Source organism: Scyliorhinus canicula, chromosome 18 (genome assembly GCF_902713615.1).
Source record: "Scyliorhinus canicula chromosome 18, sScyCan1.1, whole genome shotgun sequence".
Taxonomy (NCBI): Eukaryota; Metazoa; Chordata; class Chondrichthyes; order Carcharhiniformes; family Scyliorhinidae; genus Scyliorhinus; species Scyliorhinus canicula.
In genome coordinates this window covers 34,560,376-34,577,898 of record NC_052163.1, presented here as the reverse complement: position 1 = coordinate 34,577,898, position 17,523 = coordinate 34,560,376, and the positions used below count along the sequence as shown (strand labels likewise).

Here is a 17,523-nt window from a genome sequence, read left to right as displayed (position 1 = left end):
GGAGTCCTGGGGGGGGTGCGGGGCGATATGGCTCCACGGGGTGCCCCCATGGTGGCCTGGCCGGCGATCGGGGACCACCGATCAGCGGGCAGCCCTATGCCATGGGGGCACTCTTTTCCTTCCGCCTTCGCCATGGTCTTCACCATGGCGGAAGTGACCCCCTCCCCTGCGCATGCACGGGGATGACGTCAGCAGCCGCTGACGCTCGGGCGCATGCGCGGACTTATGCCGGCCGGCGAAGTCCCTTTGGCCCCAACTGGCATGGCACCAAAGGCCGTCCATGCCAGCTGGCAGAGCACCAACCACTCAGGCGCGGGCTTAGCCCCTCAAGGTGAGGGCCTGGCCCCTCAAGGTGCAGAGACCTCCGCACCTTTGGGGTGGCCTGACGCCGGAGTGGGTCACGCCACTACATCACGCCGGGACCTCCCGCCCCGCCGGGTAGGGGAGAATCCCGGCCATGGTAACTCAGGAAGTGATAATTCGATAATGACAAATCTAGCTGTAAAATGCACACATTGTTGGGTAAGGTTAAGATTCGAAGAATAGAGTTCCACAGCTTTGAGTTAATGGAAGAGGATGAGGTTAAAGTAAGAGACAGTGGGATAATTCTAGTGAACAGAGTGAAGAAAAGGTATGGGTGGATCTCAAAGAGAGGCAGGGAGGAAAGGGAGCAACTCTTTGTAATAGGGAGGAATCTTTGAAAACAAGAACATTTACTGGTCAGTGATTACCAACTCCACTAAAAACTGGAATGAATAATTATATTCTGCAAATTAAGGTATGTAAAACATAAAATTCTAATCTGGTTTCATGTATTTTCTTTCAAATGTTGATGCCAAACAGCAAAGGGAAAGGAGGTCAGCCAATGTGAGGTCCCCAAAGATCCAAAATTCCCTGACTGCCTCGGGAAGATTGAGGTGAGTAATCAATATTCTTCTCTTTTTAGATTATTCCTAAATGTTGCCTATGAAGTGTAATGTATGATCAATGCAAAAATTTTCAGGGGTCCAAATTTCCTGTGAGCAATAAAAAAATGAGCGATTATGTTTTTATTTTGAGACAGAAGTAATTACTGCATCATCGTACTCGTGTGCTGTTACCACTGTAAAGGTGCAGAATGACAGCAAACGGGCAGAAAGAGGATGAGTTATGCGAAATCAAGTTCAGAAACCTAAATAATATGAGAGAAAGAAAGAAGAGTTAATGGATAAGATAAATTAGAGAGAAAGGAAAAATAAAACAGACAAAGATTCATAGATACATAGAAGATAGGAGCAGGAGGAGTCCTTGGGCCTTCGAGCCTGCTCCGCCATTCATCACGATCATGGCTGATCATCCAACTCAATAGCCTAATCCTCCTTTCTCCCCATAGCCTTTGATCCCATTCTCCCCAATATCCAGCCACCTCTTGAATATATTCAAAGTTTTAGCATCAACTATTTCTTGTGGTACTGAATTCCACTGGCTCACCATTCTTTGTGTGAAGAAATGTCTCCCTGTCTCTGTCCGAAATGGTTTACCCTGAATCCTCAAACAATGACCCCTGGTTCTGGACACACCTATTATTGGTAACATATTTCCTGCATCTACGCTGTCTAGTCCTGTTAGAATTTTATAAGTCTCGATGAGATCCCCCTCATTCTTCTGAACTCCAACGAGAACAATCCCAATCTAGTTAATCTCTCCTCATATGACAGACCCGCCATGCCTGGAATCAATCTGGTAAACCTTTGCTGCACTCCCTCGAGAGCAAGAACATCCTTCCTTAGAGAAGGAGACCAAAACTGCATACAATACTCCAAGTGTGGCCTCACCAAGTGTTGATGTTTTTCTCACCCAACAGCGTCGCCAATACTGTGGGTATTTCTATTTATCTTAGTGAACCACAAGCCTACCGTTATATTGATCAAATGACCACACAACCAGTTAGTTAGTTCAAAAGATGGTTTATTTACATACACAAGAGTTATCTCAACATGCAAACACAGTATATACTACGAGTTAAACTACATCTATCAGCTACAATAACCTGTACTTAACTTTGGGGCAACCGGCACTGTGCAAATGGATAAGGCCTTTATGTGGATTTCACTTGGCTGGTTCGAAGAAAGTGGCTCTGTCTCTGCTGGGCTCATCCATCAGGTAGCGATCGTTGGTCTTGAACTTAGCTGGCTGTTCCTGGGCTGGCACAGGCTGGATCCAAAAGAGACAGAACACATGGCTGTGCTCTCTTTTATCCCTCTGGGATTTTGCGCTCTTTGGGGCAGTCCTTAACCTTGGACCCAATAGTTCAGCAGGGATCTGATCACTGTCTTCGATTTTGGCCAATAAAGGGGCGGGTGCCTTGGTGGCTGGGCGGGTCCTTAGCGGTCATTGACCTTGGCTGTTGTGCTTTCTGAGTAAGGGGAGTGGCGCCAATCAGTGTGTGGCTGTACCGGTTGCTTGATTGGAGTTCTATTGTTCTGGGAAAATGGGCCATTGAAATGTAAAAAAGCGGGGGTTTCGGTCAGATCTGGTTACCTGTGTTTCAGATACACATACGCTCTCTATCTGTCTAAGTCCTGGGTTGGTCATAATTCCCATGGTCCTTTCAGGTGGCCATCTTAGATGGCTACACAAGGCCCTGTACAATTGCAGCAACACATCCCTGCTTCTATACTCAAAACCTCTCGCAATGAAGGCCAACATACCATTCGCCTTCTTTACCTGCTGCACCTGCATGCTTACCTTCAGCCAAGATTGAACAGACAAGATTGTTTTTGTATCTCCAACAACAATTAAAACATGAAGGAATCAGACATCATCCTTCTAATTGTAAATTTTCAGAGTCTGAATAATTAGTTGGAAGCAATTAAGACTGATCACAGCATTAGAAAAGCATTTGCATTTGAATCAACAAACCCTAACTTATTCTGGTGTATTTACTGTAAAATAATGGATACGTATTGCAACTTTATGCCCGTCCCGTACTTGCATGCCAGATCTCTCAGTGTAATACAGGCATAGCAAAGTTTGTGAAGGAACGGGGCAAAGTGGACAGCAACTTCCTGATTATTGCATTTAACAATGCATGTGCAGGCACCAGGAACCAGATTTTGATCCTTGAGGCAGGAATTGTGAATTGGGCCATTTCCCAACAGTGCCATCCTCCCTTCTGCGTGGCAGTGCCTGCATGCGCAATTTTCAGAGTGACATGGCAGGGATCGGCTGATGTCAGGAGTGTCACCTTTGAAGCAGGCCAGAGGCAGAGATGGAAGGGGCTGAATGCCAAGGTAGGCAGATTAAAAGGCCTTCCTCTGTTCCACGGTCATTGACCCAGTAGATGAGCATGAGTTTTCCTATCCCTCACCCTCTTCTCCCTCCGTTCCCAGCCACCACGTGCCCCTCTACCTATTCACCTAACCCCATGCCCACTCTCCTTCCCTGATACCCACTCAGCCACCCCCCCCCCCCCCCCCCCCCCCAATAGCAACTCAACCAGAATCCACTTTTAAGCCCTAAAATAACATTAGCAAGTCTTTAAGATGCTCATGAAACTGCTCCATTCCCCCAGTCCCATGTTGCTCAGCAGCACACCATTCTCTGGGTGGGAGTCTCTCTTCCCGTTATTTGTCAAAGGGATTTCCCATTGAAGCATCCCCATGACACCTGGAAACCGGCGGGCGGGAATGCGCTGCTGGCGGGAAAAAAGAATCCCGACAACCGGAGATTTCTAGCCTCGTTCAAAAATCACTTAAACGAATAAAGAGCAAAATTCTCCCATCACACCCATGGTGGGTTTGGTGGCAAGCACAGGGCCAGAATCTAGCGGGAACCAAAATGTTGGAAATCTGCTGCAGTAAAATCATGTTGCGATTCTCCCACAGCAGGTTAATAGTGAGTCACTCTTCCCACTGGCTGGTGGTGTGTACGCCCAATAAAACAGCTGCCTGCAGGCATCCAGTCAGGTTTGTTAATCTTCAGTCACGCCAACATGAAATTACATCAGTCTAAAACTCTATTGATTAAAGAGTGGCATGCACAAGGCGATCCTCGGATCACCAGAGACTTTGAAGCGAGCACAACAACTTAATGCGGCAAACAACTTAATGCTGTGCTGCTCCTCATGCACTGTTCAATGCTCTGCCGAGTCAGTCTGGTTCCTGCCCTCCATCTCCATGCTAAGCTGGACCATGGACACTCCTGTGTCACTGTCTCGGTTCAGTACTCCGCTTGGTGTTGGGGAGTACAGGGGTCTCCTTCCCCCAGTGCCACACACCAGTGCCTTTCTGGGCAGTAGTGAGCTGTGGGACCCGTGCAGCCACCATGACAAAGGTTCAAAATTCGTTTTGTGGGGGGGGGGGGGGGGGGGGGGAGTGAGAGCTGAAGCTTATGAATGTTGGACTGACGAAGACAGGGGGCAGGGGGGAGGGGCAATGAGGAAGGAAGGCTGTGCAAGAGGGGAGGGAAGGACAAAGACTCACTGTAAGGGCCCTTCCTGTTGACTCCCTTAGTTCCTATTTCTTTTATTTTGTCTTTATTGTTTTTCATCCATGGATTGTTAATGGAGCCATACCATTAAGTCGAGCAGAGGAAGTAAGGAACTCGAAGTGTCAAAATAGTACACTGTGTTTTAAAGTCTTGTATTTTGGGCAGAAGAGTCCAGACTCTATGGCACCCAAGTGATTGGAGGGATTTGTTTCGATTGGTTTGCTGGTGGCAAATAGATTGACCAGTGACAATATTGTTACCGGCAACTAATAGTGATTGGTTCCTGTCAGATGGAGATTTTCAGAGAGAACACAAGAAAAACCACTGGCCCCTCAAGATGGAAGCAGCTCTCTCTCTCTGCTCTACTGTCTACTGTCTGAAGGCAGAGGCTTCTAGACTCTGAAAGAAGAAGTTCTCTCTCTCTATCTAATAATAATAATATTAATAATCACTTATTGTCACAAGTAGGCTTCAATGAAGTTACTGTAAAAAGTCCCTAGTCACCACATTGCGCTGCCTGTTCGGGGAGGCTGGTATGGGAATTGAACCCGTGCTGCGGGTTCTGAAGTACAAGCCAGCTGTTTAGCCCACTGTGCTACACCAGCCCCTCGAATGCTACTTCTGTGAGTCCGCAGTGAAAACCATTACAAGCTGAAAGAAAAGATCACATTTATCTGAAAGCCTGAACTGCAGAAGAAACTAACTGGAAGATGTCCACCAGAAACAAATTACTTTGATCATTATTTTAATAACCCTCTTTCCCCTCTGTGTTTGTTTGTCTGTGTGTATGTGTAGAGTTAACAGGGACGGCTAGAGATTAGATAGTAGTTGACCAGTTATATTTGTGCCCATTTAGTTATAGTTACTGTTAATACTAAAAAATTAATTGAGTTTAAATTTACAAACCCGCCGCAACACTTTGTCTCAAAAATGGAGAATGGACTCTTTCTGCACTGTCGGGATTCTACCCATATTGAAAATCAGAGCAACATGTAAATGCTGATGCTTTGTCAAGATTGCCGTTACAAGTTAAGCATGAACCTGAAGAATATTTCATCAACATCCTGTATTTCTCACTCATGGATAATGTACCTGTGGTTTCATCTCAAGTTCAAAGATACCTAAGAACCAACCAATAATGGGAAATGTGATGGATTTGGTCCAAAAAGCAAAGCTGTCAGACGTTGATCAGAAAATTCCAGACCTCAAGCCCGATTTCTCATGAAGACTGGAGTTGACAGTTCAGAATGGAGTTCTATTATGTGGAAACCGTGTGATTCTTCCTCCGTGCTTACATAATAGAGCTATTGACTAACTCCATGAGGATATCCTGGTGTGATGAGGATGAAGAAACTGGTGTGCAGTTATCTTTGGTGGCCAGGGTTAGATGCTCAAATTGAGGGGAAGTTTGGGTAATGTCAATCCTGTCTAAAACTACGGAACATTCTACCATGACAGCCATTACATCATTGGGAATGGCCAACATTGAAGTTCCACTGGAGGGTCACATGTTTTAGTGATTGTGGACGCACACTCTGAATGGCCGGAAGCAGCGATCATGAAGTCGACCACAACAGAGCAGACCATTGAGAAACTAGACAAAATAGTGACAAGATTTGGAACACCAGAGCAGATTGTCAGTGACAATGGTACTCAGTTTATGTCAAAGGAGTTCGAGGACTAGTTGAAGTGAAATGGTATACACCATATCCAGTCAGCTCCGTACTTGCAAAGAATGAATTTGCTGAACGTTTTGTGCAATCGTTAAAGCATTCTATCAAAGTGTCAAAGGACCAGGAGACATTGGGAAGAAAAGTGAATCAAATGTCTAATGTTTTCTGGAACACTGTACATGCTACCATGCAAAGTTCACCAGCTATGCTGTTGTTCAAAAGGAAACTATGAACACAGTGTGATTTGTTAACCCCACTTGATACTTCAAAGATTGTCAAACAACAACAAACACAAATTGCTAGCAAGGAGCAAAGCTCCAAAAAGTGAGTATTCAGTCAGGGAGCGAGAGTGCTAGCTGGAAGCTACACCACTAATGAGAAATGTCTACCTGCTGTGACCCTCGCAAAGACAGGTCCAGTATTATAAACTGCACAGGCAGATTATGAAAGAGTTTGGCGATGTCATGCTGATCAGCCACTTACTTCACAAAGTGAATTCGCAGAAACTTCTCAAGAGTTTCTTCCCTTGGAAAATCGAGAGAGCGATACTTCGGAATAGAAACCTGACAGAGATGAGTTCCGATTCTATTTCTGAGGACGTTCCAATACCCATAGTGACAGATACTGGAGTAACTGCAATGAAATGCCACCTACTGAAGGGAAAAGGCAAAGGCACCCACTGCAGTGGGAACAGGGGAGCTTTTGGGCCAAACTGAAGAACATTGCAATCTCAGCTCTTGCTAAGATCATAGTCTTCCAAGGTCTCGAGTAGCTAGGTTCCAGAACTCTGAATTCAACCAAAAAGGAATAGACATTCACCTGGGGATCTGTTGAATAAATATTCATCGTTGTCATTGCACTAATAAAGTAAAGGGGAAGGGGTGTTATGTATCGAAGAATACATCCCTGCTGGTAAATATGATGTCACACAATGTGTGGTGACATCAGCAGAGGGTTTGCGAAGGCTTTGCAATTCTCCATCTTGGAATGTATGAACAATATCTCTTAATAAAGCCTCTAATTGTGTATGAAAGAATCCAGAGTGTGAGCATCTCCATACCTTTTCTCTTTGCGGTAAACAAATAAATATAACACTACTAAAGGCAGGGTAAAGTCGCAGGGACCCAGATTGAAATCCCACCTTGCCATGTCGTAAAATGTGACCTCAATAAAAATATGGAATTAAAAGTCCAATGATGGCCATGAAATCATTGTTGTAAAATCTTATCCGGTTCACCAATGCTGATCCAGATCCATAGCTATGTGGTTGACTCTTAAATGCCTTTGGAATGGCAGGCCACTCAGTTGTATCAAACTGCTAAAAAGAACTCAGGGATGGGCAATAAATGCTGGTCTAACCAGTGATGCCCACTTCCCATGGAATTAATTGTTAAAAATTGGAATCAACATGGTTCGGAGCACAGTGTACAAGCTTGTTACCTGCACTGCTAAAATGTGCAGCATTTTCAAAGCCTGCTAGTCTCCATTCTGACATGGACGTAGGCCTAAAAATCCACCCCAGAAGATGCTGTCACATTTGCTCTTTAATAACAGGGATTACTGATGCCCTTATTGCAAAGTTTCAGCCAACGTTGATCATTAGCTTGGTGGCACTGGTATATTTAATGCAGTTTTATTTAAAGGTTAGAGATAAGCTGATCATGTTAATGGAATGTTGTTTGGATTAAGGGGATTTCCCCTTGGAGTTAATTAGATTTCAGTTTGGGAAGATGATATAGTTGCTGGGTGGAGCTAATGTATCAGTCATTTTGCAGAAAAGTAGGTCAATGGAGTTTTAAATGGAGCTGTGAGCAGAAGTCAGACATTTGGCTCGCACTGCAGTTCAGTTACAGATATGTCTGTCGAGTGGGGCACAGTGGAGCAGTGGTTAGCACTGCTGCCTCATGGCACAGAGGATCCAGGTTCGATCCGGCACCGGGTCACTGTCCGTGTGGAGTTTGCACCTTCTCCACGTGTCTGGGTGGGTGTCACCCCCACAACCCAAAGATGAGCTGGGTATTGGATTAGCCACGCTAAATTATCCCTTAATTGAAAAAATACTTGGGCATTTAGAGTTTTTTTAAAAAGATATGTCTGTAGACAGATTAGCAATCTTTCCAAGCAGTTTAGAAAGGTCAGATTAGAAGGTGAGCTGTTGGATTCCAGTCCGTGATCATAATAACTGGTTAACATTTCTGGCTGAAAGTTCAAGATAATTTTCACATTAAAAACATTGAGAATTTTCATCTGCTCCTAGTCTGCAGAATACTTTAATTACTTTTTTTGATGGAGGAAGATTAAAAAATAAACTACTCGGTTCCTTCATTTCTCCCCTAATTGGCTGTTCAGCCATTTTAATTCTGTGATTCAGTTTTGACCTTGTGAGCTAATTCTCTTTTTGTGTTTGTAATTTCTGTGATCCTGCCATTTAATTTACATCTTTGAAAACTTTGAAGTCAGGTGTCAAGAGAAAAAGAACGAGGAATGTTGAACATTTTCTCTGTGAATTGTCAGTAAGACTCCAGTCTCTAGCTACCTTGAAACATTGGGTGGAGTAATATAGTGAGGGGGCAGACGGTATCAACCACATCCCCACCTCTCGCTGCGAACCATGTTGGCATGGATCAGACTTACCGATCCGCCCCGCAGCCGTTAAGCGCAGCAAGGCTGATTAACAAGAGCCGGATGGGTTGGAGGTCCAACCGTCTGGTGCTGCCAGTCATTCCAATTCTCTGGCAGCCCCATCAGTGGCAGCAGCGGCAGGAAGGCATCAATGGCAGCTGCCAGGATTACAAGAATAGGCAAAGATCAAGGCCCATGGAATTACAGGGCAGGTAAGTCCTGGGTCTTGTGCCAGGAGGGTTTGGGTAGGTTATGCGGAGGGGCAGGGCATGGAGGGGGTGGGTTTAAATGAGAGGGCAAGTTGGAAGAAAGGGGATTCGTACTAAGGCCGCTCCGCAATCAGCCAAGTACCGGATAAAGAATGATCCCCCCTACCTTATTGCTTTTAAACATTTAAGTTTTAAAAAACAAGCAAGTAAACCTGATTGTTAACTTTATTTATAAGTAATCTTTGAACTACATTGGTTTGCTTGATTGGAATGTAAATATGTTCAGGTGTAGGGAGTAAGTGAAAGCTTTTCCTTTGAGTTAAGAACTAGAACAAAGAAAAGTACAGCACAGGAACAGGCCCTTCAGCCCTCCAAGCCTGTGCCGACCATGCTGCCCGTCTAAACTAAAATCTTCTTTACTTCCTGGGTCCGTATCCCTCTAATCCCATCCTATTCATGTATTTGTCAAGATGCCCCTTAAATGTCACTATCGTCCCTGCTTCCACCACCTGCTCCGGCAACGAGTTCCAGGCACCCACTACCCTCTGTGTAAAAAACTTACCTCGTACATCTCTAAACCTTGCCCCTCGCACCTTAAACCTATGCCCCCTAGTAATTGACCCCTCTATCCTGGGAGAAAGCCTCTGACTATCCACTTTGTCTGTGCCCCTCATCATTTTCTAGACCTCTATCAGGTCGCCCCTCAACCTCCGTCGTTCACAGTTTTACAAATTGCAAATTGCTCGGTCTCATCCAAGATCTTAATTGTGGGATTTTCGGCCCCTCCTGACCTCTCCCTCCACCCCCCCACCCCCCCCCACCCCCTCCCCTAACACTCATGTGGCGGGTTTTCCCGTAGTAGATACGGCGAGCCATTCGCTAACGATGAGATCTTCCAGTCCTGCTATAATGTACGTCCTTTTGTATGACTTGCCATCCCAATGCCAGGGAACCTGCCATTTGGGGCGGGGGGGTTCAACTTTGGCGGGTGAGGATGATACTCGTGGTGGGAGGGGCCAGAAATTCCCACCTGAGGTGGAAGATTTTCTATCAGTGGGTTGGGAACTTTGGAACTCTCGGCCTCAGAAGGCAGTGAGGGCGGGGTCACTGTAATTTTTTTAAGGCAAAGCTAGATAGATTCCTGCTAGGCAAGGAATCAATGGTTACCAGGGATAGACGGGAATGTGAAACTTAAAACACAAACAGATATCCATGATCTTATTAAATGGTGGATCAGACTTGATGGGGCGAATGGTGTCCTTCACCTCCTAATTCGTATGTTCATATGTTTGTATGCTCTCCCAATGAAACCTCTTCCACCTGCCCCGCTTTATTTTTGAAACTAAATCCAGAGTTCCTTCTCTTGTTGGGCTTGCTGTGTGTTGGGTAAAAAAACGTTCGCCTAAATTCATTAAAAGAATTTTGCTCCCTCTATGACTTTTAAACTGAATTAACTCTAGTTCACATTAGGGCAGTTGGAGTTTCCAACTGTTATGCCCTATCACTTGTAAACTTTCAGAAATGTGCCTATGTATTTTATATTGGGCGTGACTCAGCGTTCCCATAGCGCGCAGCGCGGTTCCAGGTGCAACGAGTGAATCACGCGCGGGCCCCTAATCGGGCTCTGCGCAGGCCGCAAGATTTGAATATTTAAATGAATCTAATGGCTCATTCGTTAATCAGCAGCCGCACCTGGGAGACCTCGCCATGGTGCCATTTAGCCCTGGTCCACGCAAACATGGATCAGGCATAACAGCACATGTGAGGGTTTCCCAGGCCATTTGAGACCCACGGGTGGTTGGGGACAGATCAGGGTGGCAGTCTGTCACTGTCCTGGCTCCTGAGCACCTTGGCACTGACACTGCCAGGCACTGCCATGGTGCCCAGTTGGCAGTTCCAAGGAGAAGGGGCACTGCCAGAGTACCATGCTGACAGTGTCAAGGTGCCCAGGTGCCAGGTTGGCACTTTCAGGGGTCAGGCCCAGGCCCAGGGAGGTCTTGCCAAGTAGAGGAGGGGTGGGTGTTTGGTTCTTGGGAGCCTCCTCAGGGTTGGGGGTTGGGGGGACAAAACCAGAGGGGGCGGCCATGGTGCCAGGGGCATAATCAGGGTGCCAGTGTTACACAAAACATAAAGAGCATCGTTTTCAGTAAACTATTGTTGTGGAAGAGAATTGAAACTCAGAGACTAAACATGCCCAAAATTGATTGCAGCTAAACTTCACTACCATCCTAACACTGTTAGCTGTTGACACTTAAAATATATTACGGGCTGTCATTTAATATGTGACAGTTTACACGCTCTGTATATGCATGCAGAGAGCTCCACCCCTCAGCAGTTGAGAAAATAGACACCCTAAGCACCTGCAAGCCTAACTTCATAAACAGGAAAGTCGTAATCAAAGGTTGTTGATTGTGAGTGGCGTGAAGTATAAAATTTATCACTACACGTACACAATGATAATTATGACAATGTGTCACTGAGAGGTTTCATTTACTTCACTTCCTCAGAAACTGACATTTTGTTTCAAAGAACATTTCAGTTGGAAATTTATTTAGGGTGTAGCATTCCACATTTCAGTGGGCGAGCATGCTGTCATTTCTGGTCTCTGAACTGAGTACGAACTGACAGTGATGAAAGTCTTATCTTTCTGTCAGGTTAATGGGTTAATATAGAATATGCTTGGTTAATCACAACCCAATTTCTGGCACATTATTAGCCCTGATATGGACAATTAGAGATGGCGGGATAACTTTCCTCCACACAATGTGTTTTAGACAGAGCATTTTAAATCTTTTTGCCGTGTTGTTTCCAGTAATAAATATGAAGCTAGGCTTTCAGGTGATAATGTTTACTCACTCAACCCCCCAAAATGTAAACACAACAAACCAGATTCACTCCCCTCTGCACACAGACTTAGACACAAATAAAGGCGGATTTTAGAGATGAAACATGCAGTTAGGTTATTACCAAAGAAAATAAGTGTCCAGATTTGAGTCCTTTTAAAAAATATACAAATGTGTAGCAGATGGATTCTCTCTCATTGTTCTTTGGATAACTAGAAGTTGGGAGCCTCTGGGTCTCCAGACAACATCGTGACCAGGCTTTGTAGAGATGAAGTTTTTCAGGTGCAAACAAATTAGTCCATCCCACAATGACTGGGTTATTTCTTCTTGTTGGAGAATGATTCCTCTTCTTGTTGGTTTGCAAACTATTATGACCCTCCCTCGTTATTGGAGTTAAAGGCTTTGTCTTTTGAAGTCCGTTTCAGTCATGTGACCACCATATTATCAACACCTGCGCTGTCCTTATAACTGATTCGAAGTGAAGTCACTGCTACACAGTACGGTTTTAATGGTGGTTGTTCGCGCCTTACACCTGCTTGTGATGAACTAATATCTCTTCACCTTTCCTGGTCAGGTTTAAGCTCACAGACACTGGCCAGAATTCTCCAGTCATTCAGTTTTCCTGTCCGCTGCACACCCCTCCAGCAGGTTTTGCGGCTGCATGGTGTGGTTCATAGAATCATAGAATTTAAAGTGCAGAAGGAGGCCATTTGCACCAGCCCTTGGAAAGAGCACACCTACTTAAGCCCCATGCCTCCACCCTATCCCCGTTATCCCCATAACCTCACCTAACCTTTTTGGACACTAAGGGCAGTTTAGCATGGCCAATCCACCTAACCTGCACATCTTTGGACTGTGGGAGGAAAACGGAGCACCCGGAGGAAACCCTCGCAGAAACAGGGAGAACATGCAGACTCTGGACAGACAGTGACCCAAGCCTGGAATCGAACCTGGAACCCTGGAGCCGTGAAGCAACTGTGCTAACCATTGTGCTACCGTGCTGCCCCATTGGAAATCCCATTGACAAGTGACGTCCCCCCCTCAATCACATGTGATATTTTCTCCCCTTTCAAGATTCACCAATGAATTTACAATCACAGGTCTTAGTAAAATGATACGGTTTCCTGCTGGCGAGGTTCAGCTCCTCGCAGATCAGGGTGCTATTTTAACTGGCAGCCTCGATCTTCCTCCCCTTACATTTGAGGACCCCCCCCCCCGCTTTTCTACCCACCCCCTCAACCCCCCAACATTGGGGAGGCACCCCTTACCCCTCCCCCACTTTCTCTCTCAAAGCTCCATTGTTAGCACCTGGATACAAATATTGTACAATATATATGCAGCATAGGTTATTAATATTAAGGGCAGCAGTGATATAATGCAATGTTAGTTTGTGTGCACCCGATAAGTGATCCCACCATGATCATTGAACAAACCAGAAAGTACAAATTTTACCTCAAGAGCATTTGTAGTACTGTTAATTTGACAGAAAAACATCCCATTAGTTTTTATAGCACTGTGCAGATAATAACACTGATTTTGGTGACTGCTTCAATCCTCATTAACATGTTTTGCAGATTGCAACATATGGACACAGTGAATTTTGTAAGGGTCCTTTCTGCTTATTTGCTTAGTCCCCCTTTCTTTTATTTTTGCCGTTATTATTTTTGATCAATGATTGGGGCTGTTTAGTGCGTGGCTAAATCGTTGGCTTTTAAAGCAGACCAAGGCAGGCCAGCAGCACAGTTCAATTCCCGTACCAGCCTCCCCGAAAAGGCGTCGGAATGTGGCAACTAGGGGCTTTTCACAGTAACTTCATTTGAAGCCTACTTGTGACAATAAGTGATTTTCATTTCATTATAGCAGAGCACTGTGGCACACTGGGCTAAATCGCTGGCTTTTAAAGCAGATCAAGGCAGGCCAGCAGCACGGTTCAATTCGCATACCAGCCTCCCCGAACAGGCGCCGGAATATGGCGACTAGGGGCTTTTCACAGTAACTTCATTGAAGCCTACTTGTGACAATAAGCGATTTTCATTTCATTTAAGGGCTGGTTTAGCACACGGCTAAATCACTGGCTTTGAAAGCAGACCAAGGCAGGCCAGCAGCACGGTTCAATTCCCGTAATGTTTCATTTCAATGGGTGATTAATGATCATATCTCTTTAAGTCAAGCACAAAATTCAGAAGTTACAGGAAAGAATGCGACCTCCTGCTGGTTATGAATAGGAGGCATCAGACTTGTCAACACCAGAGAGACAGAAATGAAGTGGGACTCAGTTTGATTGATTGATTAGCTGGTGGCCAATGAATGGGCCCAAAGGCCGTACTCTGCCTGGTAACAGGTGGTGATTGGATCCTATCCCAGTGGGATGTTTTTCGGAGTCCTGAGGTATTTCAGTTTGACTCATGCCCACTTCGAGAGAAGATTCTACTCTCTTTGCTCCATGTTTCTCACCAAAATCCTATGAGTGCTGTATCTCTGAACCTGCATAGTACGTAAATTAATTTATTTTCAGGAAAACCATTACAGTCTCAAACAAACAAGTTATATCTTGCCAGAAAAGCTGTGAGTTCTGTATTGTTGAATCTGTAGAGAACCTGAATGAATGAACCTAAAGAGAAGACCAGTACAGTCTGCGGACAAAGATTTTAACTTGCAAGCTTGCTATGAAGGAAGGTTTGCTAAAAAAACATCATCTGAAACAGAGACTCTTTTTCCTTTTGATTATTATTTTTACCCTCTTCTACCCATCTGTGTTGGTCGGTCTTGTGAGTGTGCGTAGAAGATTGGGGCAAGTTAAAGTGGGGAGTTGGGAGTTAATTAATAGTTCACCAGTCGTATTTGCTGCATAGTTTATTCTAGTTCTTGTTATATGTAAACAGTAATTGTGTTTAAGCTGACAAACCTGTCAATCATGGGGCGAAATTCTCCGACCCCCAGCAGGGTTGGAGAATCGCCTGGGGCCGCCGAAAATCCTGCCCCCGCCGTGGCAGAGATTCTCCGCCACCCGGGAATTGGCGGGGGCGGGAATCTCGCCACTCCGATTGGCAAGGCCCCTGCGGCGATTCTCCGGCCCACGATGGGCCGAAGTCCCGCTACTGGGAGGCCTCTCCCGCCTCCGAGATTTAAACCACCTCTGGTGATGGCGAGACCGGCGGCGCGACCGGGCCCCCGGGGTACTGGGGGGGCACGGGGCGATCGGACCCCGGGGGGTGCCCCCACGGTGGCCAGGCCCGCGATCGGGGCCCCCCATCAGGGAACGAGCCAGTGCCCTTGGGGCACTATTTCTCCTCTGCCGCCGCCATGGCGAAAGCGGAAGAGAAACCCACAGCGCACATGCGCCGGTGGTGACGTCAGCGGCAGCTGGCCGCTGACGTCACCGCCGGCGCATGCGCGAACCGGCGAAAGCCTTTCGGCCAGCCCCGCTGCCGGACGGCGGGCCTGAAAGGCCGCTGGCGCCGGTTTTTGCGGCAGTTGACATGGTGCCAACCACTCCGGCGCGGGCCTAGCCCCCAAAGGTGTGGAGAATTCTGCACCTTTGGGGAGGCCCGACCTCAGAGTGGTTGGCGCCACTCCCCTATGCCAGGACCCTTGTCCCGCCGGGTAGGGGAGAATCCCGCCCATGATTACTGAAAGCCAAGGACCAAAGACTGGATATTTTTCTCAGAATTATTGTTCAATTCACTTGTGTTGTGTCTCGAGGACAAGTGAGATGGATTTGCCCGTGCACTAGCCCAGGGTGTCATAACAAAATAAATGCATATTATTACGGGCACCTTGTCAACTCTCAACAGTGGATAAGAGACTAGATCAGATGCCATAACATTTTAAAGTTTTAATGCGGTACGGAAAGATTGATTTGTTCCAGGAGTGATAATAAAAGAAATAGGGTTTGGTTATTTTTCAAACTTTATTAAAACAAAAGAAAAGAAAAGAATATTTAATCTATTACTTTGGCTCTAACACTAAAAGATTATATGCAGTTTCTTAACCTTAACATACTAGTTCCCATTAAACAACGCTTTCCATGAACATGCAGCTCTCGTTACACATACACAAATAGGTACAGACAATACTTGCATTTAACAAAGCAATTTTTCTTCTATTGGGGACATTTGTTTAGAATCCTTTTCCAAAGCCTGCCTCAGTCAAACTCTTTGGTTGATTTCCACAGCCTTCTCCTGTACATTCTCTTATAAACAGTATTCTTTCTCTCTCTATCTAATCTCTGCCCAGCCCCTCAAACAAATGTTCTCCCCTCAGGTGGCCTTCTTGAATGTATTCTTGTTATCTTGATTGATTGCCCACTCCCGTTTATACAAAAGAACAGAGCTATGCCATTTATATTGGCTGGTCAAACAGGATTATCCTGAATGACAATGGATCTTGCGTGAATCGTCCTGGCTAAACCCACCATCCTGTGTATTCCCGCTGACAAGGTTATGTCTGAAGGGGGTAAGGTGACTCAGGCTGTGAGCGTATCCTCTGACTCTGCTGCTAGCAGTCTTTTCCCTCAGTCTGTTTAATCGCTAAATTTCCTGCTACATCTTGGGCCCCATTTCTGCACCTAAGTTCCTAATATCTCCCCATCATGACAATATTTAGGGAAAAGACTTGCAACCCGGATAAAATGCACAAGATCTTTTCCGTTCTATACGAGTAGACTTTCTTCTGCCTGGGTGCATGATATTCAATATAATTATGTCAAACAAGTGATGTAATTGAATTCCATTGTAACAGTAAACTAACAGGAGGAAAAAAATATAATTACTCCTGAGTAACAACGTGAAATTATTGAACAATGTAGATCAGTGGGAAGTGTTGGAACCCTCAGGTGTCTCTGTGCAACACAACCTTTAAGAGGCCAGAGCCCAAGACATAGTGGGATAATAGATAAGTAGATAAAAGGACCCAATTGAATTCCACAGAAAAGATTATTTAGAATCATGTTGAGTAATCATAACAATGGTGTAATTGGGGGCACAATGCTGATTCTCTAAGGATAATGAATCACAGAACAATAAGCTGATGCTAGAAAAGTCCAGTCACTGCACCACGACCTGAGCAGTCCAATCGCATGCTCGACCAGCACAAACGTTGATGTATGAGCCTCATTGTAGCAAATTTCAGTGGTTGTTTGTGGTCTCTGCACTGGTGTCATCAGCCTGATGGATACCTTTAGTGGCTGGTTTAGCACAGTGGGCTAAACAGCTGGCTTGTAATGCAGAACAAGGCCAGCAGCACGGGTTCAATTCTCGTACCGGCCTCCCCGAACAGGTGCTGGAATGTGGTACCTAGGGGCTTTTCACAGTAACTTTATTGAAGCCCACTTGTGACAATAAGCGATTATTATTTTTATTTTCTCACAAAGGAGCCATCTCCCCAGCTGCTGCTCTCCCTCAAACATGGCTGGGATCAATGAGCGCCCCAAAATATAACTATCATGGATGCTCACCAGGAACGGGACATTGTGTCATCACAGATGAGTTGGATAGTTGAGGATATAGTATCCCTTGCGGTTCAAAAATGGTGCTCCATACGGCCATGGGGAATGCAGAGGCACATGGGTGCAGTCGATGACAACCTTCACCTGGGGCATGACTGCTGTGTGGGCAAAGCCTATGGGCCTGGTGTCCTGGATCGCCTGGTTCTGGTCCTAGTTGAAGTACAAGTGAGCTCTCGTAAATATCGCATCTGTGTCCTCAC

The 17,523-nt window shown here is 45.6% G+C and overlaps 1 protein-coding gene across 3 annotated transcripts in view; it reads left to right on the top strand.

Moving 5' to 3' along the window:
* LOC119953757 (alpha-1,6-mannosylglycoprotein 6-beta-N-acetylglucosaminyltransferase B-like) overlaps positions 1-17,523 on the top strand; it is a 1,231,367-nt gene that overhangs the window by 757,156 nt on the left and 456,688 nt on the right. For all 3 annotated transcript variants that reach the window (XM_038778343.1, XM_038778342.1, XM_038778344.1), the window contains one exon: positions 844-917. In XM_038778343.1, the coding sequence (XP_038634271.1) occupies positions 844-917 (74 nt within the window). The remainder of the gene's footprint in view (positions 1-843; positions 918-17,523) is intronic.